This window comes from Oncorhynchus mykiss, chromosome 7 (assembly GCF_057628025.1).
Source record: "Oncorhynchus mykiss isolate SJ-2025 chromosome 7, ASM5762802v1, whole genome shotgun sequence".
Lineage (NCBI taxonomy): Eukaryota > Metazoa > Chordata > Actinopteri > Salmoniformes > Salmonidae > Oncorhynchus > Oncorhynchus mykiss.
Window position 1 is genome coordinate 85,744,694 of NC_143028.1, and position 15,594 is coordinate 85,760,287.

A 15,594-nucleotide genomic window follows, 5' to 3' on the forward strand; every position below is an offset into this window, starting at 1 on the left:
CTCAGTCATCAGTTGAACAGTGTTTCCTCCGACACGTTGGTGCGGCTGGCTTCTGGGTTAAGTGAGCGGGTGTTAAGAAGCAGTGCGGCCTGGCGGGTAACGTTTCGGAGGACGCATGACTTGACCTTCGCCTCTCCGGAGCCCGTTGGGGAGTTGCAGCGATGAGACAGAATTGTAACTACCAATTAGATATCACGAAATTGGGGAGAAAAAGGGGGTAAAAAAAAACATGAAACGACGAATAATAATTAAATATATCTAAGATCCCAAAACACATCAGTAACATTATTATTATATTACATGTTAATAAGAACACTGTTAGCAAGGTCTGACACAGTAGGCCTACGCTACACAGAACACAAGGTTCTAGTTTATACAGACCATCACACTGAATAACGAGTCAGACCAGGGTTATTCCTGACCACAAGACCTGACCAGGACAAACTCCGGATTACGACTAGGGCTCAGAGGTTTTCCTGGTTGGGCCACCTGGTCAGGAACAACTTGTGAGAAAATGTGTTAAATGATTTGACCTGATAATTACACTGTACCTTGACAACACTATTCTTCTCTTCCATCACCAGTACATACTCATACCCACGGTCTGCCCCCTGTCGGCCTGCCTCTGTCTGTCTGTCTCTCTGCAGGGTGAGGGTCTCCAGCACGCTGTCCTCCAGGCGACAGCCACAGTCAACCAGCAAGTCATCATGCCTGGGGCACCGGACCGTAGACAGGGCCGCTGAGTCTATCTGCTGTGGCTCCTGGGGGTACAGCTCAGACAGTGGGTCGAACCCTCCGTCTACTTGACTCCTAGGCCTCTTAGCCTGGGGACACCGACTGTCCTGCTCCCCCTGATCCTCTGGGCTCCAGGAGGCTGATGCCTGGCCCTGCTGTCCCACTGTCCCTGCCTGCTCTGAGGCCACGTCTTGGGGGATACCTGCCCTTGCCCCTGTTTCCTCACCCCTGTGAGGGCTGGCTGGGCAGTCATCATCTCCATTTTCCTCTCTGAGCCCTGGCTCCATTGGCTGACAAAGTCTCTGCAGTATCTGATTGACAACCTCCTCTTCCAATCCTTGAGCTAGGAGTACGTCCCGTGCCCAGCTCAAATGCTTCTGGTACCTGGGAGACGGGAGACAGGTAGACTCATGCGGTGTAACTCGTAGACAGAAATACACTACATGATCAAAAGTAAACATCTCATTACAAAATCATGGGCATTAATATGGAGATGATTCCCCTTTACTGCTGTAACAGCCTCCACTCTTATGGGAAGGCTTTCCACTAGATGTTGGAACATTGTTGCAGGGACTGCAGCTTCCATTCAGCCCCAAGAGCATTAGTGAGGTCGGGCACTGATGTTGAGGCGATTAGGCCTGGCTCGCAGTCGGCGTTCCTATTCATCCCAAAGCTGTTCGATGGGGTTTAGGTCAGGGCTCTGTGCAGGCCAGTCCTCTGTGCAGGCCAGTCAAGTTCTTCCACACAGATCTTGACAAACCATTTCTGTATGGACCTCGCTTTGTGCACGGGAGCATTGTCATGCTGAAACAGGAAAGGGCTTCCCTAAAAATGGAAGCACAGGATCGTCTAGCATGTATGCTGTAGAGTTAAGATTTCCCTTCACTGGAACTAAGGGGCCTATCCCGAACCATGAAAAACAGCCCCAGACCATTATTCCTCCTCCACCAAACTTTACAGTTGGCACTATGCATTCGGGCAGGTAGTGTTCTCCTGGCATCCGCCAAACCCAGATTCATCCATTGGACTGCCAGATGGTGAAGCGTGATTCATCACTCCAGAGAACGTGTTTCCACTGCTCCAGAGTTCAATGGTGGCGAGCTTTACGCCACTCCAGCCGACGCTGGTCTTAGGTTTGTGTGATGCTGCTCGGCCATGGGAACCAATTTCATGAAGCTCCCAACACACAGTTCTTGCTTCCAGAAGCAGTTTAGAACTCAGTAGTGAGTGTTGCAACCGAGGACAGGCAATTTTTACGCACTTTAGCACTCCGAGGTCATGTTCTGTGCGCTTGTGTGGCCTACTACTTCTCGGCTGAGCCGTTGTTACTCCTAGACGTTTCCACTTCACAATAACAGCACTTACAGTTGAAAGGGGCAGTTCTAGCAGGGCAGAAATTTGACAAACTGACTTGTTGGAAAGGTGGCATCCTATGACTATGCCATGTTGAAAGTCACTGAGCTCTTCAGTACGGACCACTGTCATCAACGGATGTGGCTGAAATAGCAGAGTCTACAAATTCAAAGGGGTGTCCACATACTTTTGTATATACAGTTGAAGTAGGAAGTTTACATACACATAGGTTGGAGTCAATAAAACTCATTTTTCAACCACTCTACAAATTTCTTGTTAACAATCTATAGTTTTGGCCATTCGGATAGGACATCTACTTTGTGCATGACAAGTAATCGGGCCAACAATTGTTTACAGACATTATTTCACTTACAATTCACTGTATCACAATTCCAGTGGGTCAGAAGTTTACATACACTAAGTTTACTGTGCCTTTAAACAGCTTGGATAATTCTAGAAAATTATGTCATGGCTTTAGAAGCTTCCGATAGACTCATTGACATCATTTGAGTCAATTGGAGGTGTACCTGTGGATGTATTTCAAGGCCTACCTTTAAACTCAGTGCCTCTTTGCTTGATATCATGGGAAAATCAAAAGAAATCAGCCAAGAACTCAGAAAAATAATTGTAGACCTCCACAAGTCTGGTTCATCCTTGGGAGTAATTTCCAAATGCCTGAAGGTACCACGTTCATCTGTACAAACAATAGTACGCAAGTATAAACACCATGGGACCATGCAGCCATCATACCGCTCAGGAAGGAGTCGCGTTCTGTCTCCTAGAGATGAACGTACTTTGTTGCAAAAAGTGCAAATCAATCCCAGAACAACAGCAAAGGATCTTGTGAAGATGCTGGAGGAAACAGGTACAAAAGTATCTATATCCACAGTAAAACAAGTCCTATATCGACATAACCTGAAAGGCCACTCAGCAAGGAAGAAGCCACTGATGCAAAATCGCCATGAAAAAGCCAGACTATGGTTTGCAACTGCACATGGGCACAAAGATCATACTTTTTGGAGAAATGCCCTCTGGTCTGATGAAACAAAAATAGAACTGTTTGGCCATAATGACCATCGTTATGTTTGGAGGAAAAAGGGGGAGGCTTGCAAGCCAAAGAACACCATCCTAACCGTGAAGAACGGGGTGGCGGCATCATGTTGTGGGGGTGCTTTGCTGCAGGAGGGACTGGTGGGTGCACTTCACAAAATAGATAAAAAATCCAAAAGTGGATATTTTGAAGCAACATCTCAAGACATCAGTCAGGAAGTTAAAGCTTGGTCGCAAATGGGTCTTCCAAATGGACAATGACCTCAAGCATACTTCCAAACTTGTGGCAAAATGGCTTAAGGACAACAACGTCAAGGTATTGGAGTGGCCATCACAAAGCCCTAACCTCAATCCCATAGATCATTTTTAGGCAGAACTGAAAGTGTGTGCGAGCAAAGAGGCCTACAAACCTGACTCAGCTACACCAGCGGTCAGGAGGAATGGGCCAAAATTCACCCAACTTATTGTGGGAAGCTTGCGGAAGGCTACCTGAAATGTTTGACCCAAGTTAAACCATTTCAAGGCAATGCTACCAAATACTAATTGAGTGTATGTAAACTTCTGACCCACTAGGAATGTGATGAAAGTTATAAAAGCTGAAATAAATCACTCTCTACTATTATTCTGACATTTCACATTCTTAAAATTTTTACGAGGATTAAATGTCAGGAATTGTGAAAAACTGAGTTTAAATGTATTTGGCTAAGGTGTATGTAAACTTCCGACTTCAACTGTATAGTGTATCATAAGATGAATGCACTAAGTTGCTGTGTGTGAGTGTCTGCTAAATGACTAAAATGTAGAGCGAGGAGAGGAGTGAGATCTGCAAGGCCATGATGCTGGAACTAAAACACAGATCAGAGGTCAGACTGAGGGTTTACACTGATAGTTTAGTTTGTTAAATAACATGCTACTGTTTCCTACCATGCTTCCTCTGGTCAACTCTTTCAACTCAAAACATTTCACACGTATCAGAATGTGGACTCTCGTTCTATTCTGATCTATTCCATTGTACTGTATATTCATTCCACTGTACTCTTGTCATAAGATACACCTGTCAGCAACAGGTGTGGCTGAAATAGAAGAATCCACTCATTTGAAGGGGTATACACATACTGCTGTATATATAGTTTACCTTCAGAACATTCAGATGAGAGCTACTACTGTTTGTGTCGACTGCTGTAAACATCCAGTCCTGCCCTATCAACAGCTACTTACTTGAACAGGGAAATGACGGGTAGAACTCTCTCACCAAACTCTACAGAGACAGAGAGAGGACACGTTAAGATGGGCCAGTTCTACAACACTGTTGACCAATCTAATAATAGACATGCCTGGAGAGAATGAACAGTTGAATACTCACTTTCCCATTGGTGTGAGATACTGTGGTCTGGTCTGCTTCTTGATAAGATGCCTTTACCAAAGTAACCCTTGATAAAAACATGACAAGGTCTAAATGAGCAGCTCCATAATCTTGGAACAGAACAGAACTCTTTTACTATGGCTAGTTACAGAAGTAGTGAGAGACTAGTAACGTTAGCTAGTTTCATCATACTAAAGTTAGTAGGCTCCTCTCAACAGTGAATGTTTATTGAATATTTAGCTAAACAACTGTGTTTATCAACAGAGCCTGCTGGCTGCTACACACCTTGCCGTAGAGAGCTTGTATGTGTTCAGGGTCCCTGACAACGACATGCTGGTTGACCATATCTGCTCTGTAGATTAGGGTCTGCTGCAGCCTCGCACCCACCGCAGCAAGAGGGACAGGAAACGGGGCGTCGTACGCCTCAAACACTCTGGGCCGCCGTTTGGGTGCCTGGAACACCGCATCCGTCATGGCGTTTTAAGTATGGACGTATCTGACAACACATATGTTATTTGCTTCTCCTCTTGTATGGATGCGTTACATTAACAGAACAAGCGGCAATGTGAACACACGCTGTTCAATGAGTGTTTCACGAATCCCTTCCGTCGGAACGCGCTGGTACATTACACTTAGTTCCTCGCCACACTGAGTGTAATAAAGATTTCCAACCAGTAAGGGGGGATGTTTGTCATGTTAATGCCTGTTAGGGTCAGGAAGCTGTGTACTATCTATTCTACTACCTTGATCACTCAATTAGTAGGCTTACAATTGCTTAAGGTCAACATCTTCAGACTATGATGTGTGTACTAATGTTTCAGAGTTTATCAGCATCAGATCTGCCTTATTCTCACTTTGAAACATATTTTTTGTCTAATAGGCTAAAACAAACATTATGTCAACATCAGACTCCAGAGTAAACTGTTCTTGATTTGTAGTCCATGACATTTCAGATTTACATATGATCATTTTTCACAAAGTAGTTTGTATGTAGTGAACTACTTTTAAAAAAAAGTAACTTTAGTTAACTAAACTATACTTAAGGGTAGCTTTAGTGTAGATTAACTTCTTCTAGTGTGAAGTATTTGGTATCTTGGTAATCTATCTTTTTAGAGTAGTTTCCCCAACATGGATTAATGTTGATGTTTAGAGTAGCTTCCCCAACACGGATTAATGTTGATGTTTAGAGTAGCTTCCCCAACACTGATTAATGTTGATGTTTAGAGTAGCTTCCCCAACACGGATTAATGTTGATGTTTAGAGTAGCTTCCCCAACACTGATTAATGTTGATGTTTAGAGTAGCTTCCCCAACACGGATTAATGTTGATGTTTAGAGTAGCTTCCCCAACACTGATTAATGTTGATGTTTAGAGTAGCTTCCCCAACACTGATTAATGTTGATGTTTAAAGTAGCGTAGGTTAGTATGATGATTAGTAAATACTCCAGTGGTCCAGTCATCATCCTGAAGGAAACTTCCACACATGGAAACATTTCAGCCATGGACGGAGCAAAGGTTGGCACTGACCCTGAATCCCTTCTTTCAAAACCAGCATCAGCACCAGTGACCTGATCCTAACCCTAACTTGACCCTAACCAGCACCAGTGACCTAACCCTAACCTGACCCTAACCTACCCATCAGCATTTGAAACATCATAATATTACTGAAGACTGCATCATGGTCACATGCCAGTGGAGTCAACAGAAAGGAAGGCATGCCCTCATTGCTCAGGCTACAGAGCAAAGATTACTGGGACAAAAGTCAAGATTCTCCTCTCCCCTGTCTCCTCATATTGTGTGTCATGTTTAATGTTTAGTCACAATACAGTTTATTTACTGGCAATAGTTGTATTAGGGTTGGTTGTAACTACTAATCCGACTGGGTTGGAATATGTGAATATATATTGTATATTAGTTTGTATGTATTTATGTGAATACGTCTATTGTTGAAACCAAGCCCAAACACCCGGGCCATTTTCCCAGACACAAATTAAGACTAGTCCTGGATTAAAACACATTCTCCATTGATATTCTCTTTGAACACATGTTTTAGTCCAGGACTAGGCTTAATCTGTGTCTGGGAAATCAGCCCAAGTTTTATACGTCCTGCATACAAAGTGTTATTCTGAGCCAATGGGCTGTGGGGAGGATCCACACTGGAGTCAGAATGAAGGACAAGATTCTCTGGTGTTTTGGAACAATTATGTGGATTCACACTGGAGTTAGAATGAAGAACAAGGTGTTTTGGAACGTTGATGTTCTGACATCAAGGCCACAGCTCAGACACAGTTAAGCACTGCACAATTCATGTGACTGATATTCAACATTAATTTCAAGTGGGAAAAAGCTCTTGATTTGTTCATTTCTCCAGTCAGTGGAAATTAATGACAACAACAGTCTAAATTCCTAAAACAATTGAACATTTATTCAATACAACATATTCAGTGTTCACCCTGAATGCAGTCTCTGCAAACGTGGTAACATTGCCTTTAAATTTCAATCACGCTACGGCGCGGATCTTCCTTGCTACGGATTGAATATACCCCTATTTAGATCCACTGCTGAGAGTTTTAGAATGTAGTGAGAGTTCCACTGCTGAGAGTTCAAGTGAGAGTTCCACTGCTGAGAGTTTTAGAATGTAGTGAGAGTTCCACTGCTGAGAGTTTTAGAATGTAGTGAGTTCCACTGCTGAGAGTTTTAGAATGTAGTGAGTTCCACTGCTGAGAGTTTTAGAGTGTAGTGAGTTCCACTGCTGAGAGTTTTAGAATGTAGTGAGAGTTCCACTGCTGAGAGTTCAAGTGAGAGTTCCACTGCTGAGAGTTTTAGAATGTAGTGAGAGTTCCACTGCTGAGAGTTTTAGAATGTAGTGAGAGTTCCACTGCTGAGAGTTTTAGAATGTAGTGAGTTCCACTGCTGAGAGTTTTAGAATGTAGTGAGAGTTCCACTGCTGAGAGTTTTAGAATGTAGTGAGTTCCACTGCTGAGAGTTTTAGAATGTAGTGAGAGTTCCACTGCTGAGAGTTTTAGAATGTAGTGAGAGTTCCACTGCTGAGTTTTAGAATGTAGTGAGTTCCACTGCTGAGAGTTTTAGAGTGTAGTGAGTTCCACTGCTGAGAGTTTTAGAATGTAGTGAGAGTTCCACTGCTGAGAGTTCAAGTGAGAGTTCCACTGCTGAGAGTTTTAGGTGGGCGGACAGCTCTCTGGGACGGATTTCACAATGTGTGGCCAAGAAGAAACTCTTTCTCAACTCACACAGTCTCATACACTGAGAACCCTTTCCATTTTCTTTAGATCTTCACAGAATGCTTGTCTCAGAAAATATGTTTCATAGTGTAATAAAACAGAGACATGCTTGAGCATGTTACTGAATATTTACTTTGATTGTCTAATTTGACATCGAACATTTTATTGAATCTTTACTTTGACTGCCTAATTTGACTTTGGGGATTTTTGTTCACTAAGTTCTCTGGACAACAGTTTGTACTGTGTTCTACATGTGGAGACTGAACACTTGAAGATTTTAAAGCTCTTAATTTGTCTCTAGAATGGCTAGGATCTGTGTGTAAAGTAAAATGGAAAAATACCAGAAATTTACAGAGAGATATTATATACTTAAGCACCCAATGAAAGAAAGCGGTTTACTGTGAATGTTATGAAACGTGTCATGTCTGACTGACTAATAATCCATCTCTTCTTGCAGGGTGTCAGACACTAAACACTAATCAGGTTGAAGTCTTTGTTACCAGTGAATGACTGAAGGGGAAGTCGTCAGCAGGCATGGTTGAACCTGTCACACCCCCACATGACTCATTTTAATGTAGTGTGAAATCTGATTATTGCAAACCTCCCACTTTCTCTGTGTGCTCTGTGGTCCTCTGTACCTCAGTTAGAAGAGCATGATGCTCTGTAGCTCAGATAGTAGAGCATGGTCCTCTGTAGCTCAGCTGGTAGAGCATGGTGTTTGCGGATACAAACATTAACATTGACTTCCTTATCCAGAGTGCTATATTTGGACATGTTCCTTTAAAAGGGGGTTTCAGGAGAGGGAAAATATACTTTTGAAAATGATTTTCCAGAAAGACTGCAGAATCTTGGCAGGGCCAAGTCAGCTGAGACTGGACACTAACAAAGTGAGGATATGCTGACAAGACATAAATAACACATTTAATCATCGGCATCAAAGGAACAGCATCAGGCTGCCTTCCAGAATACCCACCTGCCAAGTACACTTGGCAGGTGGGTCTCCTCTTGCAGGAGGCTAGATAATATATCATAATATATATCCAGTAGGCTGATTATATATTATCATAATATAATATATCATAACATCATCCAGTAGGCTGGATAACATATCATAATATATATCCAGTAGGCTGGAAAACATATCATAATATATATCCAGTAGGCTGGATAATATAATATATCATAACATCATCTAGTAGGCTAGATAATATATATATATATACATACAGTAGGCTAGATAATATATATCATAACATATATCCAGTATGCTGGATAATATATGTCATAACATATATGCAGTAGCTAGATAATAAAATATATATCCAGTAGGATAGATATATCATAATATATAATAATATATATGGAGTCGGCTAGATAATATAATATATATCCAGTAGGATAGATAATATAATATTTAATTATATACAGTGCCTTCGGAAATGTACCGAATGTGTGAAATCTGTGCTAGATTGAGAAATGCCTGACTGCTCTGTCTGCAGCTGGAAATCATATTGAAGCCATGAGATGTTTATCTTGTGTCTAGTTCAGCAGAGTTCAGTAACGTTGTAACACAACAGGGTGTGTCATGGGGAGACACGTTATAGAGCTGATGTCATGGCTGTAAAATAGCTTTGCGTGTTTAGACTGCACGAACACTTCCAGCTCTACAACATGGCAGGAAGCAGTTAGGGTTTAGATGTAGCATGATAACTCATAGTGGGAAGCCATTATGGCTCACCTGATGTTAGCATGATAACACAGAGTGGGAAGCCATTATGGCTCACCTGATGTTAGCATGATAACAAAATTCTCCTGATGTCATCTTTGTCTGCTAAAAATCTGGTTACATCTTTTTTTATATTTTTCTCCAGACATAATGGTGATTAATAAATTCTGAAAAAGAGACAAATAGAAAATATTTATTTACATATTTTGACAAGAGTCTACAAACCGTTTTTTTTAATGCAAAAACCAGCCCATTTGCCCATGGAAAATAAAAATGATAATACAAATAACATTAACATAAAAATCTGAAAAATACTGTATTTGAAATACAACAAGTACAGCATTTTAAACTAAGGTGTTATACTCCGAGATTTTGTATTTATTTATCCATCTACGCATGTACAAAAATATGTATTTATTTATATGGCTTTTATTTCACACATTCATTGTATCCAACATACAAATCACAGCTGGCAAATTATTCAAAATATAATATGAAGCACAATATAGTATATTTCTTACATAATGAGCTCACACACTATAGTAACCCTATAGACACACAATAGAAACCCTATAGAAGCACTATAGAAACCCCATAGAAGTACTATAGAAACCCTCTAGAACCCCTCTAGAAGCACCATAGAAACCCTCTAGAAGCACTATAGAAACCCTCTAGAAGCACTATAGAAACCCTCTAGAAGCACTAGAAACGTTATAGAAACCCTATAGAAACCCTATAGAAGCACTAGAATCCCTATAGAAGCACCATAGAAACCCTATAGAAGCACTATAGTAGCACTAGAAACCCCATAGAAGCACTATAGTAGCACTAGAAACCTTATATAAACGCTATAGAAGCACTATAGTAGCACTAGAAACCCTATAGAAGCAACATAGAAACCCTATAGAAGCACTATAGTAGCACTAGAAACCCCATAGAAGCACTATAGTAGCACTAGAAACCCTATATAAACGCTATAGAAGCACTATAGTAGCACTAGAAACCCTATAGAAGCAACATAGAAACCCTATAGAAGCACTATAGTAGCACTAGAAACCCTATAGAAACCCTATAGAAGCACCATAGAAACCCTATAGAAGCATCATAGAAACCCTATAGAAACCATATAGAAGCACCATGGAAACCCTATAGAAGCACCATAGAAACCCTATAGAAACCCCATAGAAGCACTAGAAACCCTATAGAAGCACTATAGTAGCACTAGAAACCCTATAGAAGCACTATAGTAGCACTAGAAACCCTATAGAAGCACCATAGAAACCCTATAGAAGCACCATAGAAACCCTATAGAAGCACCATAGCAGCCCTATAGAAACCCTATAGAAGCACCATAGCAACCCTATAGAAGCACTATAGTAGCACTAGAAACCCTATAGAAGCACCATAGAAACCCTATAGAAGCACTAGAAAACCTATAGAAACCCTACAGAAGCACAAGAAACCCTATATAAACCCCATAGAAACACTATAGAAACCCTGTAGAAGCACCATAGAAACCCTGTAGAAGCGCCATAGAAGCCTTATAGAAACCCTATAGAAACCCCATAGAAGCACTATAGAAACCACTCTCTATGTTGCAGGTGAGTCAACTGAGATCAGATCTGACAGGTGGACCTGTTATCTAGTGTAGCCTATCTGGTCCTATGGGGATAAATCTTTAAGACAGTTGCATCTTGATATTATAGATTGTTTGTGCTTGTTTATAAACTCTAATGAACCTAAATACATAACGTATATTAATTTGTGAAGAACAGAATCTATCACCTACATACAGCATATATTAATTGGTGGTGGTGATTAGCAGTATATGGCTCATAATAATCACAGTGTATTTTTTCCTTTTCCTTTCCAACAGCGCCAATAGGACCATTTAGAATCTATAACGTCAGACAGGTTAACATCTCATTCTGCCAGGTAACTACTAGTCCCTAATATATAGTATTCCAATATTTATTATTTTACCTTTATTTAACTAAGCAAGTCAGTTTAAGAACACATTTTTATTTACAATGAAGGTTAACTGCCTTGTTCAGGGGCAGAACAACAGATTTTTACTTTGGCAGCTTAGGGATTCGATCCACCAACCTTTCGGTTACTGGCCCAATGCTCTAACCACTAGGCTACCTGCCGCCCCAATATGCCTCATCAGTGGCATCAATAGGACTAACACATCCATATGCGGTTTTCAACCGGTGTCTTTCCGTTACCTTGGATGAAAAACTATTTCATATAGTGCGCAAAAGTAGTGCACTATATAGGGAATAGGGTGCCATTTCATATTGACCCTACTAGTAGAGGTCTCTCATGATCTCCTGCAGCAGTGGGTGGAGACACATGTCCACTTCAGTCTTCTTCAGTAGCTGGATTAGGTGCACATGGTCTGTTACTATCTGCCTCAGGTCTGTCATCTTCTGCAGAACCTAAACGATACATAATGTTTAATTTGTTAGGAACCTTTTATACACAGCCATGAATTAAAACGATCAAAAACGTTTTTTAAAAAGGTAGAAGACAGATCCCAAATGTACAAACACAGGAAGTTGATTTGAGAGCAAGGGAACACCCACAGGAATAGATTTAGAACGTTTTATAGTATTAGTACTAGAATTAGAACCCATTAAAGTATTCTACAGTATATTTATTTTTGTTTTTTTATTTCACCTTTATTTAACCAGGTAGGGTAGTTGAGAACAAGTTCTCATTTACAACTGCAACCTGGCCAAGATAAAGCATAGCAGTGTGAACAGACAACACAGAGTTACACATGGAGTAAACAATTAACAAGTCAATAACACAGTAGAAAAAAATGAAGAAAAAAATAGTCTATATACATTGTGTGCAAAAGGCATGAGGAGGTAGGTGAATAATTACAATTATGCAGATTAACACTGGAGTGATAAATGATCAGATGGTCATGTGCAGGTAGAGATACTGGTGTGCAAAAGAGCAGAAAAGTAAATAAATAAAAACAGTATGGGGATGAGGTAGGTAAATTGGGTGGGCTATTTACCGATAGACTATGTACAGCTGCAGCGATCGGATAGCTGCTCAGATAGCAGATGTTTGAGGTTGGTGAGGGAGATAAAAGTCTCCAACTTCAACGATTTTTGAAATTCGTTCCAGTCACAGGCAGCAGAGAACTGGAAGGAAAGGCGGCCAAATGGGGTGTTGGCTTTAGGGATGATCAGTGAGATACACCTGCTGGAGCGCGTGCTACGGGTGGGTGTTGCCATCGTGACCAGTGAACTGAGATAAGGCGGAGCTTTACCTAGCATGGACTTGTAGATGACCTGGAGTCAGTGGGTCTGGCGACGAATATGTAGCGAGGGCCAGGCGACTAGAGCATACAGGTCGCAGTGGTGGGTGGTATAAGGTGCTTTAGTAACAAAGGGGATGGCACTGTGATAAACTGCATCCAGTTTGCTGAGTAGAGTATTGGAAGCCATTTTGTAGATGACATCGCCGAAGTCGAGGATCGGTAGGATAGTCAGTTTTACTAGGGTAAGTTTGACGCGGATTCTAGATTTGATTTTGGATTGGAGATGTTTGATATGAGTCTGGAAGGAGAGTTTACAGTCTAGCCAGACACCTAGGTACTTATAGATGTCCACATATTCTAGGTCGGAACCATCCAGGGTGGTGATGCTAGTCGGGCGTGCGGGTGCAGGCAGCGAACGGTTGAAAAGCATGCATTTGGTTTTACTAATGTTTAAGAGCAGTTGGAGGCCACGGAAGGAGTGTTGTATGGCATTGAAGCTCGTTTGGAGGTTAGATAGCACAGTTTCCAAGGAAGGGCCAGAAGTATACAGAATGGTGTCGTCTGTGTAGAGGTGGATCAGGGAATCGCCCCCAGCAAGAGCAACATCATTGATATATACAGAGAAAAGAGTCAGCCCGAGAATTGAACCCTGTGGCACCCCCATAGAGACTGCCAGAGGACCGGACAACATGCCCTCCGATTTGACACACTGAACTCTGTCTGCAAAGTAGTTGGAGAACCAGGCAAGGCAGTCATTAGAAAAACCGAGGCTACTGAGTCTGCCGATAAGAATATGGTGATTGACAGAGTCGAAATCCTTGGCCAGGTCGATGAAGACGGCTGCACAGTACTGTCTTTTATCGATGGTGGTTATGATATCGTTTAGTACCTTTAGCGTGGCTGAGGTGCACCCGTGACCGGCTCGGAAACCAGATTGCACAGCGGAGAAGGTACGGTGGGATTCGAGATGGTCAGTGATCTGTTTGTTGACTTGGCTTTCGAAGACCTTAGATAGGCAGGGCAGGATGGATATAGGTCTGTAACAGTTTGGGTCCAGGGTGTCTCCCCCTTTGAAGAGGGGGATGACCGCGGCAGCTTTCCAGTCCTTGGGAATCTCAGACGATATGAAAGAGAGGTTGAACAGGCTGGTAATAGGGGTTGCAACAATGGCGGCGGATAGTTTCAGAAATAGAGGGTCCAGATTGTCAAGCCCAGCTGATTTGTACGTGTCCAGGTTTTGCAGCTCTTTCAGAAAATCTGCTATATGGATAAGCATGCTTATGTAAGATGGTGAGGAAGTTACTTTTAAAGAATGATCAGGCACCCTCAACTGACGGGATGAGGTCAATATCCTTCCAGGATACCCGGGCCAGGTCGATTAGAAAGGCCTGCTCACAGAAGTGTTTTAGGGAGCGTTTGACAGTGATTAGGGTGGTCGTTTGACTGCGGACCCGTAGCGGATACAGGCAATGAGGCAGTGATCGCTGAGATCCTAATTGAAGACAGCGGAGTTGTATTTGGAGGGCCAGTTGGTCAGGATAACGTCTATGAGGGTGCCCTTGTTTACAGATTTATCCTTGATGATTTGTGTGAGATTGAGGGCATCTAGCTTAGATTGTAGGACTGCCGGGATGTTAAGCATATCCCATATCCAAGCATATCCCAGTTTAGGTCACCTAACAGAACAAACTCTGAAGCTAGATGGGGGGCAATCCATTCACAAATGGTGTCCAGGGCACAGCTGGGAGCTGAGGGGGGTCGGTAGCAGGCGGCAACAGTGAGAGACTTATTTCTGGAGAGATTCATTTTTAAAATTAGAAGTTCAAATTGTTTGGGTATGGACCTGGAAAGTATGACATTACTTTGCAGGCTCTCTCTGCAGTAGACTGCAACTCCTCCCCCTTTGGCAGTTCTATCTTGACGGAAAATGTTATAGTTGGGTATGGAAATCTCAGAATTTTTGGTGGCCTTCCTGAGCCAGGATTCAGACACAGCAAGGACATCAGGGTTGGCAGAGTGTGCTAAAGCAGTGAGTAAAACAAACTTAGGGAGGAGGCTTCTGATGTTGACATGCATGAAACCAAGGCTTTTTCGATCACAGAAGTCAACAAATGATGGTGCCTGGGACATGCAGGGCCTGGGTTTACCTCCATATCACCCGCGGAACAGAGGAGGAGTAGGATGAGGGTGCGGCTAAAGGCTATCAAAACAGGTCGCCTAGAGCGTTGGGGACAAAGAATAAAAGGAGCAGATTTCTGGGCATGGTAGAATATATTCAGGGCATAATGCGTAGACAGGGGTATGGTGGAGTGCGGGTACAGCGGAGGTAAGCTGTACGGTGATGATGAGAGAGGTTGTATCTCTGGACATGCTGGTTGTAATGGGTGAGGTCACCGCATGTGTGGGAGGTAGGACAAAGGAGGTATCAGAGGTATGAAGAGTGGAACTAGGGGGTACATTTAAACTAAAACAATGATAACTAACCTGAACAACAGCATACAAGGCATATTAACATTTGAGAGAGACATACAGCGAGGCATAAAGTAATCACAGGTGTTGATTGGGAGAGCTAGCTAAAACAACAGGTGAGACAACAACAGCTCATCAGCTAACACAATAACAGCAGGTAAAATGGCGATGACTAGGCAGCGAGGGTCGGATTAACTACACACAGAGCCTGAGTTCGCGGCTGGGGCCGACAGATAAAAAATAAATAAACAGAATGGAGTACCGTGATTAATGGACAGTCCAGCAGGCATCAGCTATGTAGCCAAGTGATCATAGTGTCCAGGGGGCAGCAGTAGATGGAACAGGGGAGCCCCACTACGCTAGCGACACAGCGTTT

The 15,594-nt window shown here is 42.4% G+C and overlaps 2 protein-coding genes across 8 annotated transcripts in view; both read right to left on the reverse strand.

Moving 5' to 3' along the window:
- tsen2 (TSEN2 tRNA splicing endonuclease subunit) overlaps nt 1–5,116 on the reverse strand; it is a 39,255-nt gene extending 34,139 nt beyond the window's left edge. For 2 of the 4 annotated variants that reach the window (XM_036984372.2, XM_036984371.2), the window contains exons 1-4: nt 4,787–5,115; nt 4,502–4,568; nt 4,357–4,396; nt 552–1,119 (exon numbers count right to left, since the gene is read on the reverse strand). In XM_036984372.2, the coding sequence (XP_036840267.2) occupies nt 552–1,119; nt 4,357–4,396; nt 4,502–4,568; nt 4,787–4,975 (864 nt within the window). In that variant the 5' untranslated portion in view covers nt 4,976–5,115. Of the gene's footprint in view, nt 1–551; nt 1,120–4,356; nt 4,397–4,501; nt 4,569–4,786 lie in introns of all 4 variants that reach the window. The other 2 variants (XM_036984374.2, XM_036984375.2) reach the window with 1 other exon arrangement.
- Nucleotides 5,117–9,648: 4,532 nt separating this feature from the next.
- Nucleotides 9,649–15,594, reverse strand: part of pparg (peroxisome proliferator-activated receptor gamma) — a 134,504-nt gene continuing 128,558 nt past the window's right edge. For all 4 annotated transcript variants that reach the window (XM_090242176.1, XM_036984368.2, XM_036984366.2 and 1 more), the window contains exon 9: nt 9,649–11,910. In XM_090242176.1, coding sequence (XP_090098302.1) covers nt 11,779–11,910 — 132 coding nt within the window. In that variant the 3' untranslated portion in view covers nt 9,649–11,778. The remainder of the gene's footprint in view (nt 11,911–15,594) is intronic.